The sequence below is a fragment of the Lepeophtheirus salmonis genome, chromosome 1 (assembly GCF_016086655.4).
Source record: "Lepeophtheirus salmonis chromosome 1, UVic_Lsal_1.4, whole genome shotgun sequence".
NCBI lineage: Eukaryota > Metazoa > Arthropoda > Copepoda > Siphonostomatoida > Caligidae > Lepeophtheirus > Lepeophtheirus salmonis.
The window spans coordinates 41,121,439-41,134,683 of NC_052131.2; the positions used below are offsets into that span (position 1 = coordinate 41,121,439).

A 13,245-nucleotide genomic window follows, 5' to 3' on the forward strand; every position below is an offset into this window, starting at 1 on the left:
TCTCTGACATCATCTTCTTTCTGCTGATAGCCGTAACTTACACCAAGGACGTAACCCTTGCTTAAACTAAGTAAAAGGGATGGTTGGAGGGACTTTTGACAAATGCATAGCTACGCTTTTAATAAAATATGCCATTAATATAGTAGACTTAGTTGATGTCTACGATTTTATGTCATAGCTTAGCTAAACATTTATAATCCTACAAAGTTGTTTTACTCAAAACTAGTTTGAATGAAGGGACCCAAATTAAAACACAATTATTATATACTTTACTAAATATCCATTTGCGATACTTCGTAAACTTCGAATTTTAATACCGCGCTGTAACGAATAAAATAATATTTTATAAATGAACTATTTCCTTATATGAACATCATAACACCGATAAAAAGCTCGTGATTCTTCATACCAAAAACCTTGCTTAATAATTTCTTGAACTTTTTAAAGCTACAACAGCCGCTCTTAAGCTATGAACTTTAAAAATTCAATATTAATACCTGTCTTTTGCATGATCTTTTAACCATTTATTAGCAGTCTGAGTTATAAAGGGTTGACAGTTTCTCTCAAAGTCACAAACAATTTATCTTTTAATTCCATTCTTATTTACATATTCAATGATATGTCTGACTGGATCCAGTCTCTCGTCTGAGAAAAACTTGCTAAATTAATTCCACATCTAATATGGCCTAAACTTGAATTTTTCTATACCCAAAAAGGGACAAAAATAGAAAATCGCCATCTATTCTAAAGCTTGAACTTAATAAAGTTAAATAACTAGCTCTAGCTCTACTCACCAAAGCTATTGAAGCCATGGCCTTTTTCCCAGTATTTCATATGATAAAACTATCTAGAACCCTAAATCTGTATATTTATTAAGGAACATTTAATATTCCATGTATCTAAATATAACAGGCTTGGAGCCGAGTCTTTTGATTCCTCCTCCAGGATTGATGTTTTAGGGTTCTTTAAAGGAAGAGACTAAAAGTATCTTTCTAGCGTTGTTAATGAGCTTTTTCATTCTTTTCCAGGCATTGCACCGAGTAAAAAACATACCCTTCCACACGAAGTGATGGGTTCCATGGAGGAAACATGGAAACTCACACATTTGTTTAATGACATGGCCATGGCTTCCAAAAAAAAAAAAGGGTTCCTTCCTTGTTTACTGCTTCATCCAAAAGATCGTCAGATGTAGGGATCGAGTTAACTTTCCAGAAATATCACTTATCTCCTCATAGGCCCACATAATGGGTCTAAAAACAATTTGAAATTTTTGTGTATGTCAGTTAGTGATAATTGTGGTACTACCTCGAGGCGCTTAGTTGCAGATTTACCATCGGATTAGCCAGTTGTGAATCGACAGACTACGTTAATTTATAAAATTCATCCATAAAGGACTAAAATTTTGCTTAAGATTTAGTTTTTTGTGTCTTCTTATATTTCCTTCATAAAACTCGAGTAGCAATTTACGAGTTTTGCTCATAACACATCACTAATAACTATTCTTTTAAGTGTCTTTTCAAATAACTAATGCCAAAAAGAAGAGGAAGATATCAATCTATTTTTAACTGGAACATTATGTAAAAATACATCATAGATAATCTATCATTCAACTGTGCTTGTCATTCTTTAAGAATGATATTGTATAGTCTCTAGCTCCAACTAAAAATATTATAATTATTTTATAGGTAATAGAATTTAATTAAAAATAAAGACTGTAAATAGAATCCTTATACGAATCAAAACTAGTCCAAATCTTACTTGACCCTCGTACAAAAACAATAGTTCTAAGGGCCTATTTTTCCCCTAGGAAATGCATACATTGGTAACGATCTTAAGAAACGACAGTAAATGATCATTTGCCCATATAAATTAAAATGATATATTTATAATAGATTGTAGATATATTTGTTATAAGCAGGCACAAATTATATTATTATGTATATTTAAAAAATATACGAAAAAACCACAACAACACTAGTTATATTGTATGAAGTAATAGATTGATTTCAATTCTAGCAAAAACAATATACGTATATGCAATAGTCAATATGTATATGGTACTTCATCAAATTAAAAAAAAATTAAAAAAATACAATCTAATTTTTAATGTGTATAATGTAAAAAAATAATAATTTGAATCTCTCAAATTCAAGCGGGATTTTTTGTTTTTATCTAATAAAAAATCAATTATGGGATGGGGCACAAAAAGAATATAGATTAATTGTATATTTAGTTGTATACTATTGTAACAATCTTAAAGAAACGAACAATATACAAAAAAAATTATTAAAAATATATTCCGGGAAATTCGGTTTAACTTATGTATAAAAAACAATCACAACTCGGTTCTTTGTACAACCAGTTTTATTTAGTTATTTGAGGGACAGGACTCCGGTTGTAGTTTTGAATAACTAATTAATTATTAATTGTGATACTGGTGTTTTTTTATTTAAAAAAAAGTTAAAAGTGTGAATTAAACAGTCCGTAATTCCGACTACTCTTTCATCACGAAGCGTACAAATAACAAACAATGATGATAACTGAACTAACTAATTACTGATGTATTTTGTATATACATACTAACAAAACAGAACTGGCTATTAACGTTGAACCCATTGAAACGCTTAAATAAATACTAAATGTTATGTTTTATGCTTGAGTAACGGAATACTTAACAACGAATACACTATGTGGTATATGTCTGTATTTCTTGAAATCTTGAGTCTTTTTTTATTTTTTGATATCATTCTTTCATTTTGCTCATAGACACTCCATTCTCTACATGCTCCACAGGCATTCGAATATACTCTAGGATATTGTGTCCATCCATGTAGGTTACTTTAATGATGGTGTGCTGGGGTATAACGATATAAGGTATTTTATCTGACGTTAAATTGAGAAGATATCCAAAAATGCATCGAAGTGCAGCCTGATGGGACACAATGAGTAATGGAGGATTGATGCTGTTTCCTCCTCCCCCTCCTTTAACAGGTGCTCTATATTTTTCCAGAGTAGTAATAAAAGGCTCTAATCGTGTGCAACAGTCCAAATATGACTCTCCTCCAGGATATTGATAGCGTAGTTTGTCATTTTTTCGATTTAAGGACTCTAGCGGGAATTTTTCCTCAATCTCTCTATAAGTCAATCCATCAAAGTAGCCTGAGTGAAGCTCATTGAGTAGGTTAGTTTTCTCTCGAGTAAATGAGGATTTGACATATGAGGCCGTCATAATTGTGCGAAAAAGAGTACTTGTCCAAATTTGAATATCACAATTTCCTGCGAAATATTGAGCAAGGCTACGTGCGTATAAGATTCCACGAGGTGTCAATTTGGGATTACCACCGATTCTATCCTGAAAGGTAAAAAGAATATGCATATAGATAGATGATGAAGAACCATAATAATGTAAAGTCAAATCGAATTTAAAAATTGAATATAGTATATATTATGTATACTCCTATCTGATGATGAAATCTCTCTAATAGTTTTAAAAGTCACGGGAAAAGGTATTTGAAGAGTTGATTTTGACTCCTATCCAAGTCACAATGTACATACACAACTCAGTCATAATAAATACTCAACTGCGCAAATCAGTTACAAACAAATAGCACACATTGCATCTTATCTTTAAATATCTGTCTTCCCTTCTTTAAATACACACATCTCATACATTTTGACACGAATAATAATCAGTCATTTAAAGACAAAAATGATGTTATATATGTATGTTTAAAGCCTAGTTATGCCTCATGCACTTCCATTATTTCTATCTTCCTTTCTCTTATGTAATTCTTTAAAAAAACCTTTGCATTTGCATATTACATTCAATACAAGGTTTCTTCAGATATTGATATCTTATTACAACTACTCATCTCTCCACCTAACTGACTTTCGTTGCAAGAAGTATCCTATAATGCTATTTAATTTAATATGTATATCCTAAATTTTTAACTCAAATAATATACAAGCCGCATAAATCAATAATATTGATATAGCTTTCTTGAAATTAACATTTGTCCCTGACCTAATTAACGATATAACGACTATTATATAAAGACATTTGAGAGTGATTTGCAATCCTGTGGGAAGAAAATACCTTTAATTTTTCTGATACAAAACAAAGTATTACACAGAGAAAAAGTTATATCAATTCATTTATAGTATAACTTAAAACTTCCACAAATTCATTTCTTAGGTACAAAGCCCTCCCCCTTTTTTAACACACACATTTTCTATTTTAAGGCCAACTCACTCAAAGAAAGCCAATCTATTATTTCTTCAACGTATTACGCAATTTTGCCCATATTTTTATTTATAGATGTTCCCATCTATTTATTTAGCAGACAGTTTTCTATTTCAGTGATTGCATTAAAGCTGACTAAATACGATTTGTATACTTTTATTTACATAAGTAAATTAGAGGTTATTCGAATGGAATCGAATTAAAAAGGAGGATAAATAATAATAAAGTTAAGTTATTTAAAATTGCATATGCATTGACGTTCAAAGTGTTATTTAAAAAAATGATAAGCATGAGAGAATCAATTATGTTTCACGTCAAAATGATATAATTCACAAGGTATGTAGTTTATTATTAGAAGGGAAAAGCTCTAGCTACTTCATTAATGTAATCAAAAGATTGATATAACTGTTTATGAATATATGTAGAAGATACTTCCAACCAGTTATTCATACGAAGGACGATTCGAGAGTCTCTTTTTTGAAGAAAAAAATGTACAGTTAAAAATGATTTAGGATATTATTCTTAATGTATACTATAAATGCGTCGGCATACATATAAAAAAATTCAAGTCCAAGAACACAACAAATTACTCAATCGACTCAAATATGTATGTGTCAAAACATCTTTATATATACAACATATCATTTAAATCAATAATGCTTTACGAAAGAATAGGAGAAAATGTCATCCGGCCATGCTTTTGGACACATATCCTCTTAAGATTTTCTGTAACATCCAGATTTAGTAAATTTATGAAAATATATCAGGGGCGTCTGGGGTGGGTTCTAGCCCCTCCCCCAAAACAACAGCAACATTGGTATATATAATCCTGCGGAATCCATTGTATATACCCTACATAAATAAATATTCAACTCATTTCAAATCCTCAGAAAAAATACCAAACACAACAAGACTGATAACTTAGGATATTTTAAATATAATTAATTAATACACATTTAGCACATCTTATCCTTTATTTAAAAAATGAGTTACTTACCTGAACATTGTACTCACTCTCTCCATGCCTTGAGAAATAAACGACACTACGATTACAGGGAGCTGAAATCCCCAATTCTTTAACAATCCGGAAAGGAGGATCATCTATGACAGATGTCTCAGATTTATAAGAGGACTCGCAGTTTAAGATTTTATAAGGAAGTTTTTCTATTCCTTTTAGGATTTGCTCCCACTCTGGAGACTCTTGCTCTTGTTCAGAGAGACCACACATGTTTTCTCTTTTGGGGATATTGCTTCAATGATTGAATACTGGAGAATTCTTCACACAAAGCGTACGTTTGAAAATGCTGTAATGTGTAAATTGTATCGTATGTAAATGAATTGATACTTGAAGAGCGCTTTTATGAAATTGTATTACAAAGACTCCTCTTCCTTTTTTTTTTATTATTTCTTCTTGTTCTACATAACAATAATGTAAATCTGCGTCGCAATGACGGTTTTTGAGCGATTGCTTGGATTTGGAGTCCAAATTTTGATACTACTATCGTCTACAAACTCGCTAATCATGTACTAGGAGTAGTAGAAATGTTCATCCTGAAATTTAATTCAAACCAGAGTCATATTTTATTGCATCCCAAATTATAACAATATTCTATTTAAACAACTACTTACAATATTTCCAAAATTGTTATAATATTTTGAAAAGAGGAGGGATATCCTTGGAGACAGACTACCCCTTTGGATCATATCGTTAACAGTAAATCCTAAGGAGATGAAGACACCATGGATGATGATCCTGATAAGAGATATAAATAACACTAGTAAGTATTATTATTAGTTATGCGTTACACTCCGAACGAAGGATGAAATTGATTTAGTTCTCTTTTCTTACAATTTAAAATTGTGTATGTAAAAATCTATGGAGAGTTTCTCTCTTTGTCCGCTCACTCCTACCCATAGCTCTCCTTCCCTCCTCCTCCCCCCTCTCTCTTGATTTTACAGACGACTACTTGGGAAAACATAAAATATATTAAGATATTGACATTTATTAATATTATACAACAGTATGGAGAAAGTCCGTAAGCCAAGAAGGAACAAAAAGGCTTCTATTTCTGCTCAGTGTTCCTCTTTTTTGCATTCAGCCTCTTCTCTTCTGCAACTTCTCTCATTCTGAATTTAATAGTTAATTACAGTAAATGTAATACTATAAAATATACTTGTTACTATAGATTTTTTTTTGCGATAATGATACGGAAAGTTGGAGCAAATAACATGTTTGACCTTGGATGTATGTCTTCAGAGTCCCTTCAAATATGTAGGCATATTATTATTAATATGTCTGCTTAAAAAATCATAAATATTTATTTTCGTGAATTGCCCTTTTACGCAGTTATGTAATAGGCCAGAGGTCGGGAACCCCTGCCCGCAGCTCATATCGGCTCGCGACTGAATTTTGACCGGGCCGTCATCTTATCATGGACAATCATCTAAACATAGACATACTAATCAATCCAAAATGACAGTTGAGCCTTAAGAATTTTTTTTCTTTGTACCTGGAGAGTGTAGATAAGAAAATCCAAATATAGATTTTTCTTATAAATTGTGTTTATATTTCTTTATTATGATTCCGTTAGTAAAAAATAGATGTATTGTTTAAATAAAATTATATTGAATCAATTATATAGTAAATAACATGGTTTTCCCCTATGACTCTGCAGCGATAGCTGATTGGCCCTCTGCCATGACACTACATAGCTCATTGGCCCCTACTCTCCGAAAGGTTGCCGATCCCTGTAATAAACAATAGGCAGTAAATGGGTAAAAATATGTTAGCATTATGAAGGCGATTACACTCATAAATTAAAAGAAGTGACGTAACTATTTATTAACAGGGCTAATGCAATAGGGGGGCATGGGCTATTCACTTTTGAAACTGCAGGATTTTATTTTTGGGGTTTAAAATTTTTAGAAGACAATAAACTTTATTAGAAAAGAAAATTTGAAATTTTTACCATAAAGCAATAATTTTTTAGCCTTGTAAAGGGGATTCAAGCCCACCCCTGTAATATTTTATAAAAAAATATTAGTTATATAATAGACATAGTCAATTCTTAATATTTTTTTCTCTTCTACAACATATCTATTGAAAAATTCATAAGAATTTATAAGTTGATCTGTATTAATACTTCAGTTTCTGCACTATACCTCGAAAACTTTTGTTTTTTCCAAAACAAATATTGGTTCTAATCTCTATAGATTTAGGTCTTGTCAACATCAATCAATGAAAAATTTATGTGGCTGGAAGATCAAAAATTAACATGGGATGAATTCAGAGCCGGGCAGTTTCGTATCAAAAGTGTTCCTCCGAATCGTTACGGAACTAAAATATGATACAAATACGAAGCACTCTAAGAAAATAGAACAGATATACGGTACAGAATAAAGTGAAATTAAGTCTGTATTAAATCTACTAATATTTCATTTTATCTATCCAATTGTACCTCTTTATATCTGTATAAGTTTAATCCATAGAGATAAAATACACAGAGTGATGATACTGAGTAATAGTAAGGGAAAATCTTTGACGTTGCGATAACAGACGAGAGAAACAAGATAGTTGAACAAAACAATCGAGATCAAGTATTTCCCACAATAATTAAGCTCCAACAATTTATTGTATTAGTATAGCCGTAGTAAAAAATATCGGTTTTAAGAATAATATTATTCAGTTTATAAATGAGGCTATCTTTGATTCATCTCCTAAATCAAACGATATATTCCCACTAATTAAATCTTCTTCAAAATAGATATAAAATTATATCCTTTATTCAATTTATTTTATCATAAGAATCAATAATTATTGATTCTTGAATTGAAATATAGTTAGAATTATCTCCCAAATCCATTATTGATATTTTGAAAGGGTAAATAAAATAATATTTAAATCTCAAAATTGGAATAAAATATTAATATACTTACAAAATAATTCATTTTCAAGAACTGTATTAACCTATTACCATCCCTATTCATATAATTATCGTAATAAATTATTATTAGGACAATTAATACTTAAAATAATATATATTTGAAGCGCCATCTATGTTTTTAACATACTTAACACGTCGTTACATTTATTGTATCACGCAACCTTTCGTCCAAAAAGAACCAGAAAAAAGGCCCAAAATTATCCTGTTGTTAGCCAAATAATTCAATCATACGAATTGCTATATATCTCGTATGTACTCCCAGACTATAACAGTCATATATTATATCTTTACCATTTTTAAAATATATTTGCTAATATTAAATCTATATTGTATTTTATTCATTAGATTAGTAATATTTTATTAAAAGCGTAGCTATTAATTTGTATTACTACATGATAGCCAAAATTTCTTCATATAAATAATAAGATGTCCAATATATATATTATTTAAATGACGAGGGATCAACATTGAAGTTTTTCGAAACGGAGCATAACTCATAAGTATAAAATAACTTATTACTTATTTTATTTATCAAAAAGAATACATTATGAAATAGCCATGACGTATATCGAGGGAGAGAAGGCAGCCAACACCTGACAACAATATACATAGCCATAGGGTATTTCAAGGTTAATAGAAATACAAGTCTAGACCATCATGTAATCGGGCTTGTTAGAATTTTCTGGGTAAGACAGGCAAATTTTGACAAAACACGTAAAGTCTATGACGTCACTATTGCTGGAATTTTCAATTTAATGTATCGTACCGGCTACTGGGCAAGAAAAACAGATTTTGACAAAACACGCAACCACTCATCTACTATGACGTCAATATTAAAAGAGTAGTGGAGGTCAAACATCAGTCGTACACGCTTTATGGTGTAACCATGTATTTCTATTAACCTTGGGGTATTTATGTGTTAGCGAGGTATCACCGTGTTAACTACTAGAATTCGAGTGTTTTGATCAACAATTTCTTCTTTTTTGACGGAGTCAGCTACTTTTCCACAAAATCACTCCATAAGTGTATTTTTTTTTCTATGGTCATGTAGCTAGAATTTTCACAGTAGATGTTCCTTCATGTTGTGCAGTAAAAATTCTTAGTACTTATCTCCCACACACAAAAAAAAATACTTAGATGCCTTTTTTTGAAAACCTGCGATTGACCCATATGGCCCTATACTCAAGGTAATATGGGCCACCAAAGTTTCATTAGTATAAATGAAACGAAATTGCTTTACTGTTTTGATTTAGCTACTAATTAGGAAATAATGCATAAACAGTATTTTATTATTGATATAATGACTTAGGCAGCGCATATAATGTGGGCAACAAGGGTTTGTATGGCTGCATATAGGCCTCCTACTTAACAAAGCTTCACAAATCTACAAGGCTGTTCCCTTAGTGGTCTTGCCGTTCCGTTTCTTGAAACCGCTGAACCTTAACCGGGTACAACCTTGTAAATCTATGCCAAAATTCAAAGTTGTGCTAGCTCTGGATACACCTCCTACACATATCAGAAACATCCACAAAGCATTGTCCAATATTATTTATCCAATTAGTGTATCTCATATTACTCCCTGAGCCATTACTTATATTTCATTATGCTACTACAAAATTTATCATCCAAGAAACTAATGCTTAGTACTACATAATTTTCACATTGTATTCTATGTTTAGTATTTCATCTTTGTTTGCACAAAAAATTAATCCACTAATAGAGTGCAATTAAAAAAATCCGTGGAAAAAAGGTAAAAATAATATATATGTACATATCTTCTTCACACAATTAGCTTGAATGCAATATGGCTGATAAATGACGTAATTTACTGTCACATGTCAAAACAAAATAACTCACTGAGTCTCTCATATAACTTTATAAGACAGGGGCCCATATTAACCCAGTTACACCTGCTTTTCTTAACCTTTGTTGAATAAATGATAAAATATTTTATACTAATGTGGTGTAGTTTTTTTTACGATACGATGATTAAAAATATGCCAAAAAATAATTATGAGTAACATGATCTGAATTATTCATATTCAAGAAATGTATTCTCAAATCATGAAGCACTGCAATGGAAATGAAACACAGTTTTTTTTTGTACTTGACTGGAGTGCAAAAGAATGTTCTTATTGATTTTAATAAAATAAATACAGTAAATTGAAACTTTGAGTCCATTCAATGACATAAAATATGTACTATCTATTTTTAATTTCAATTAATTAAAATAAATATATTTATTACACTTAATTGAAGATAACTGCACTATTTTTCTATTAAATACCTATATAAATGAATTTTTTTAAATATAAACATCGATTAAGGAATATATTTATTTAGACGAATGTCAATTTCAAGGCCAAAGGGAAAGGATTGCTTTAAATAAAGTATGCAAAAAATTTATTGAATGGAGTTGATGTGAGTGTTTTTGTGAAAATGGATTAATCGAGAATGAAGCTGTCATTAAATATTTGTTGTCCAAAATGGCTGAAACAGCTTGTCGCATCTGCTGACAGTTACTCACCAAAGTTTCAACCATTTTGGACAACAAATATTTAATGCAGCTCGATACTCGATTTTGTCCACTTTCACAAAGACACTCTCATCAACAAACCCAAACGAATGTTACATAACAACAGTGCGACCAAAACGGGTGAAACTTTGATAATTAACTGTCAACAGATGCTAGATTGAAGGGCCTAGCTTTTATTTACGAGTGCTGCCATCTTGACGTTGAGGTTAATAAATTTTTCAAACACCCTCGTACATGTATTTAAGGATTGCTAAAAAACAACTGGAAGTGCGTCTTAAAATCGTGCTCACTTTTTTTCTACACGAGGAGGGTAACACATTCTTCCTATGTTATATAAATTATAATTTATAATAAAGGAAAACGTGGTTCACCTAAGTTAATTAATTTTTTTTTTTGTTATTTCTTATTACTTCATTAATATGTGTGTGCAAGTGTTCTGCTCCTGGATGCAAGCAGGGATATGACGGCATTACTAAACGGATATGAGCTTTTACAAATTCCCCATACAGGACTCCAAAATTCTAACCAAATGGCTTAGAGCCATCCCAAGAGATACGATTTACTAGACACCAACAGCGAATTCAAGACTATGCAGTCTGCATTTTAAAATGACTGAGTTTATTACTGAATCTTTTTTTCTACCTATATTCCTAAAATATCTATAAACTTTTCAACGTTGTGGTGAAGAATTCTGCGTTGCTTACTGAAGATAAAATATTTACCCTCATCAATACAACAACAAAAACATTGCCAAACTGCATTCGAACTAACAGATGATTGTTCTTCCAATATTTTTATTATTACATAAGTATAAAAACTATTTTTATACTTATGTAAAAAAAAATATATGCTAAATGAATGTCAAAAGTAATATAAATTAAGTTTTAATTTGTCTGGGTATAAAATGAAATTATTAAGTTAAAGGATAAATATAATTTAGGATTCGTTAAGAAATTGATTAATTTAAGATTGTGATAAATTGTTACGAGTCGGATAAATTTATCAATGTTCATAAATCATACTAGTCATTTCTCCTCTTTGTAGTTACAGGAAAGGAGAGAGTCAGCCTCTTGTGTGAGTGCAATATTTTTGTTTCCTTTCTAGTAGTTCTAGTATTCCTTGATGCATTGGTAAATAAAAGTTTGTCTGGCTGTTTGTCGACGAATAATAACGGGTTCTCCTGCTAGTTGTAAACAAAATAAAAATTACAATTTTTAATAATGATTCCCTCAAGCTATTTAGTAAAAGTGAAGGTTTAAATTTTTTCTATGGGCTACAAATTTACTTTAACCGACCACCAGGCCCCTTCTGAATACAGACTTACTTTGATGTCTATGATGATATGATATTTGATGCTGGTTCTGATTCATCCTAATATATAAGATGCAGCAACATTCACCTTTTTTTCATAATGCGTGACAATCAGACTGTAGAAGTAGTGGCGGGATGGGTGTGGTTACTTCCAGAGAGAGATTTAGTCAGTCACTATCATGCATTGGATAAGTGAGGAACGTGCATTTGTCGTCACAAATAAATATTGCTGAAAAAATTATTTGTCAAAATATTCTATAAAATTTAAGTAATAGCAATTTAGCTATTGAGTTTTTATTGGTGCCGTTTATGAAATTGGTTCAATTTTAAATATACAGAAACGATTGTTTTAAACTAATTATCCACAACTTTAATATAAGATATTTTCTAATTAATTTTTTGCATCTTTTTGTTCAAAAATGATTATCCCTACAACATCTCTCAATCAAAAGCTATTTAAAGAGAAACAAAAAAATGAAAAATTACCAGGTTATTACGATACCAAAGTTCGATTTATTCAATATGATTTACGAAACTATGTAGTTAGAGCAAAACTTCAAATGAATACTATTGTTATGAGACAAAAATAAAACTCGTTTGATTTATATAACCTATTTTATTGCTTTTTGGAAAAAGGAAGTTATGTTGACGTAGCTTATGGCCTACTTTATTATTAAAGTACTAAAATAAGTAGAATAATTGAATTAAAGAGAAATTGAATGTATAGATTTATAGGGGATTCATCACTAATAATATCTTTATCACTTTGACCTTCGAATGTACTTAATCTCATTGATAAGCAAAACAACTACTTTTTTTGCGTTTGATTTTAAATACTATGTTGATTCTACAACATTATTGTGATACAAAAATAATATTATTTATGTTTTACTAAATTCCTTAAAATTGATAAAAACAGGAAATGAACAAGTTTCATGATTTCATATCCATTGGACTGTCCCGTTTTCTAGTTAATATTTACACAAAGACTTCTTCTGCTGGGGAAAACCAAATAACTGGCTTTTAAACTTAAAACAAAAAAGAAGATATTCTTGCTGAAATTGGCCATTTTTAAGCCTTTTGTACCCAGAGTTTAAAATATATAAGATTTGAAGATTGCGCTTCTTTTGTAATTTCTACCTGAAAATAACTTTTTATAGCTGGCCCGTTTTTTGTGTATTGGTAATCTGAAGTATGAATTTTCATTTCCT

General features: G+C 30.6%; 1 protein-coding gene and 1 long non-coding RNA gene across 2 annotated transcripts; one reads left to right on the forward strand and one right to left on the reverse strand.

Moving 5' to 3' along the window:
- Nucleotides 1-1,882: 1,882 nt before the first annotated feature.
- On the reverse strand, nt 1,883-6,884 carry LOC121128952 (uncharacterized). Its single transcript, XM_040724574.2, has 3 exons — nt 5,873-6,884; nt 5,241-5,794; nt 1,883-3,352 (listed from the first exon to the last, which is right to left on the reverse strand). The coding sequence occupies exons 2-3, from the start codon at nt 5,469-5,471 to the stop codon at nt 2,744-2,746; spliced, it is 840 nt and encodes a 279-aa protein (XP_040580508.1). The 5' UTR covers nt 5,472-5,794; nt 5,873-6,884; the 3' UTR covers nt 1,883-2,743.
- A 101-nt stretch (nt 6,885-6,985) lies between these two features.
- LOC139907055 (uncharacterized) lies at nt 6,986-11,677 on the forward strand. The gene is made up of 2 exons (XR_011783369.1): nt 6,986-9,937; nt 11,156-11,677. It is a non-coding gene; the product is annotated as an uncharacterized lncRNA (long non-coding RNA).
- The last annotated feature ends 1,568 nt before the right edge of the window (nt 11,678-13,245 follow it).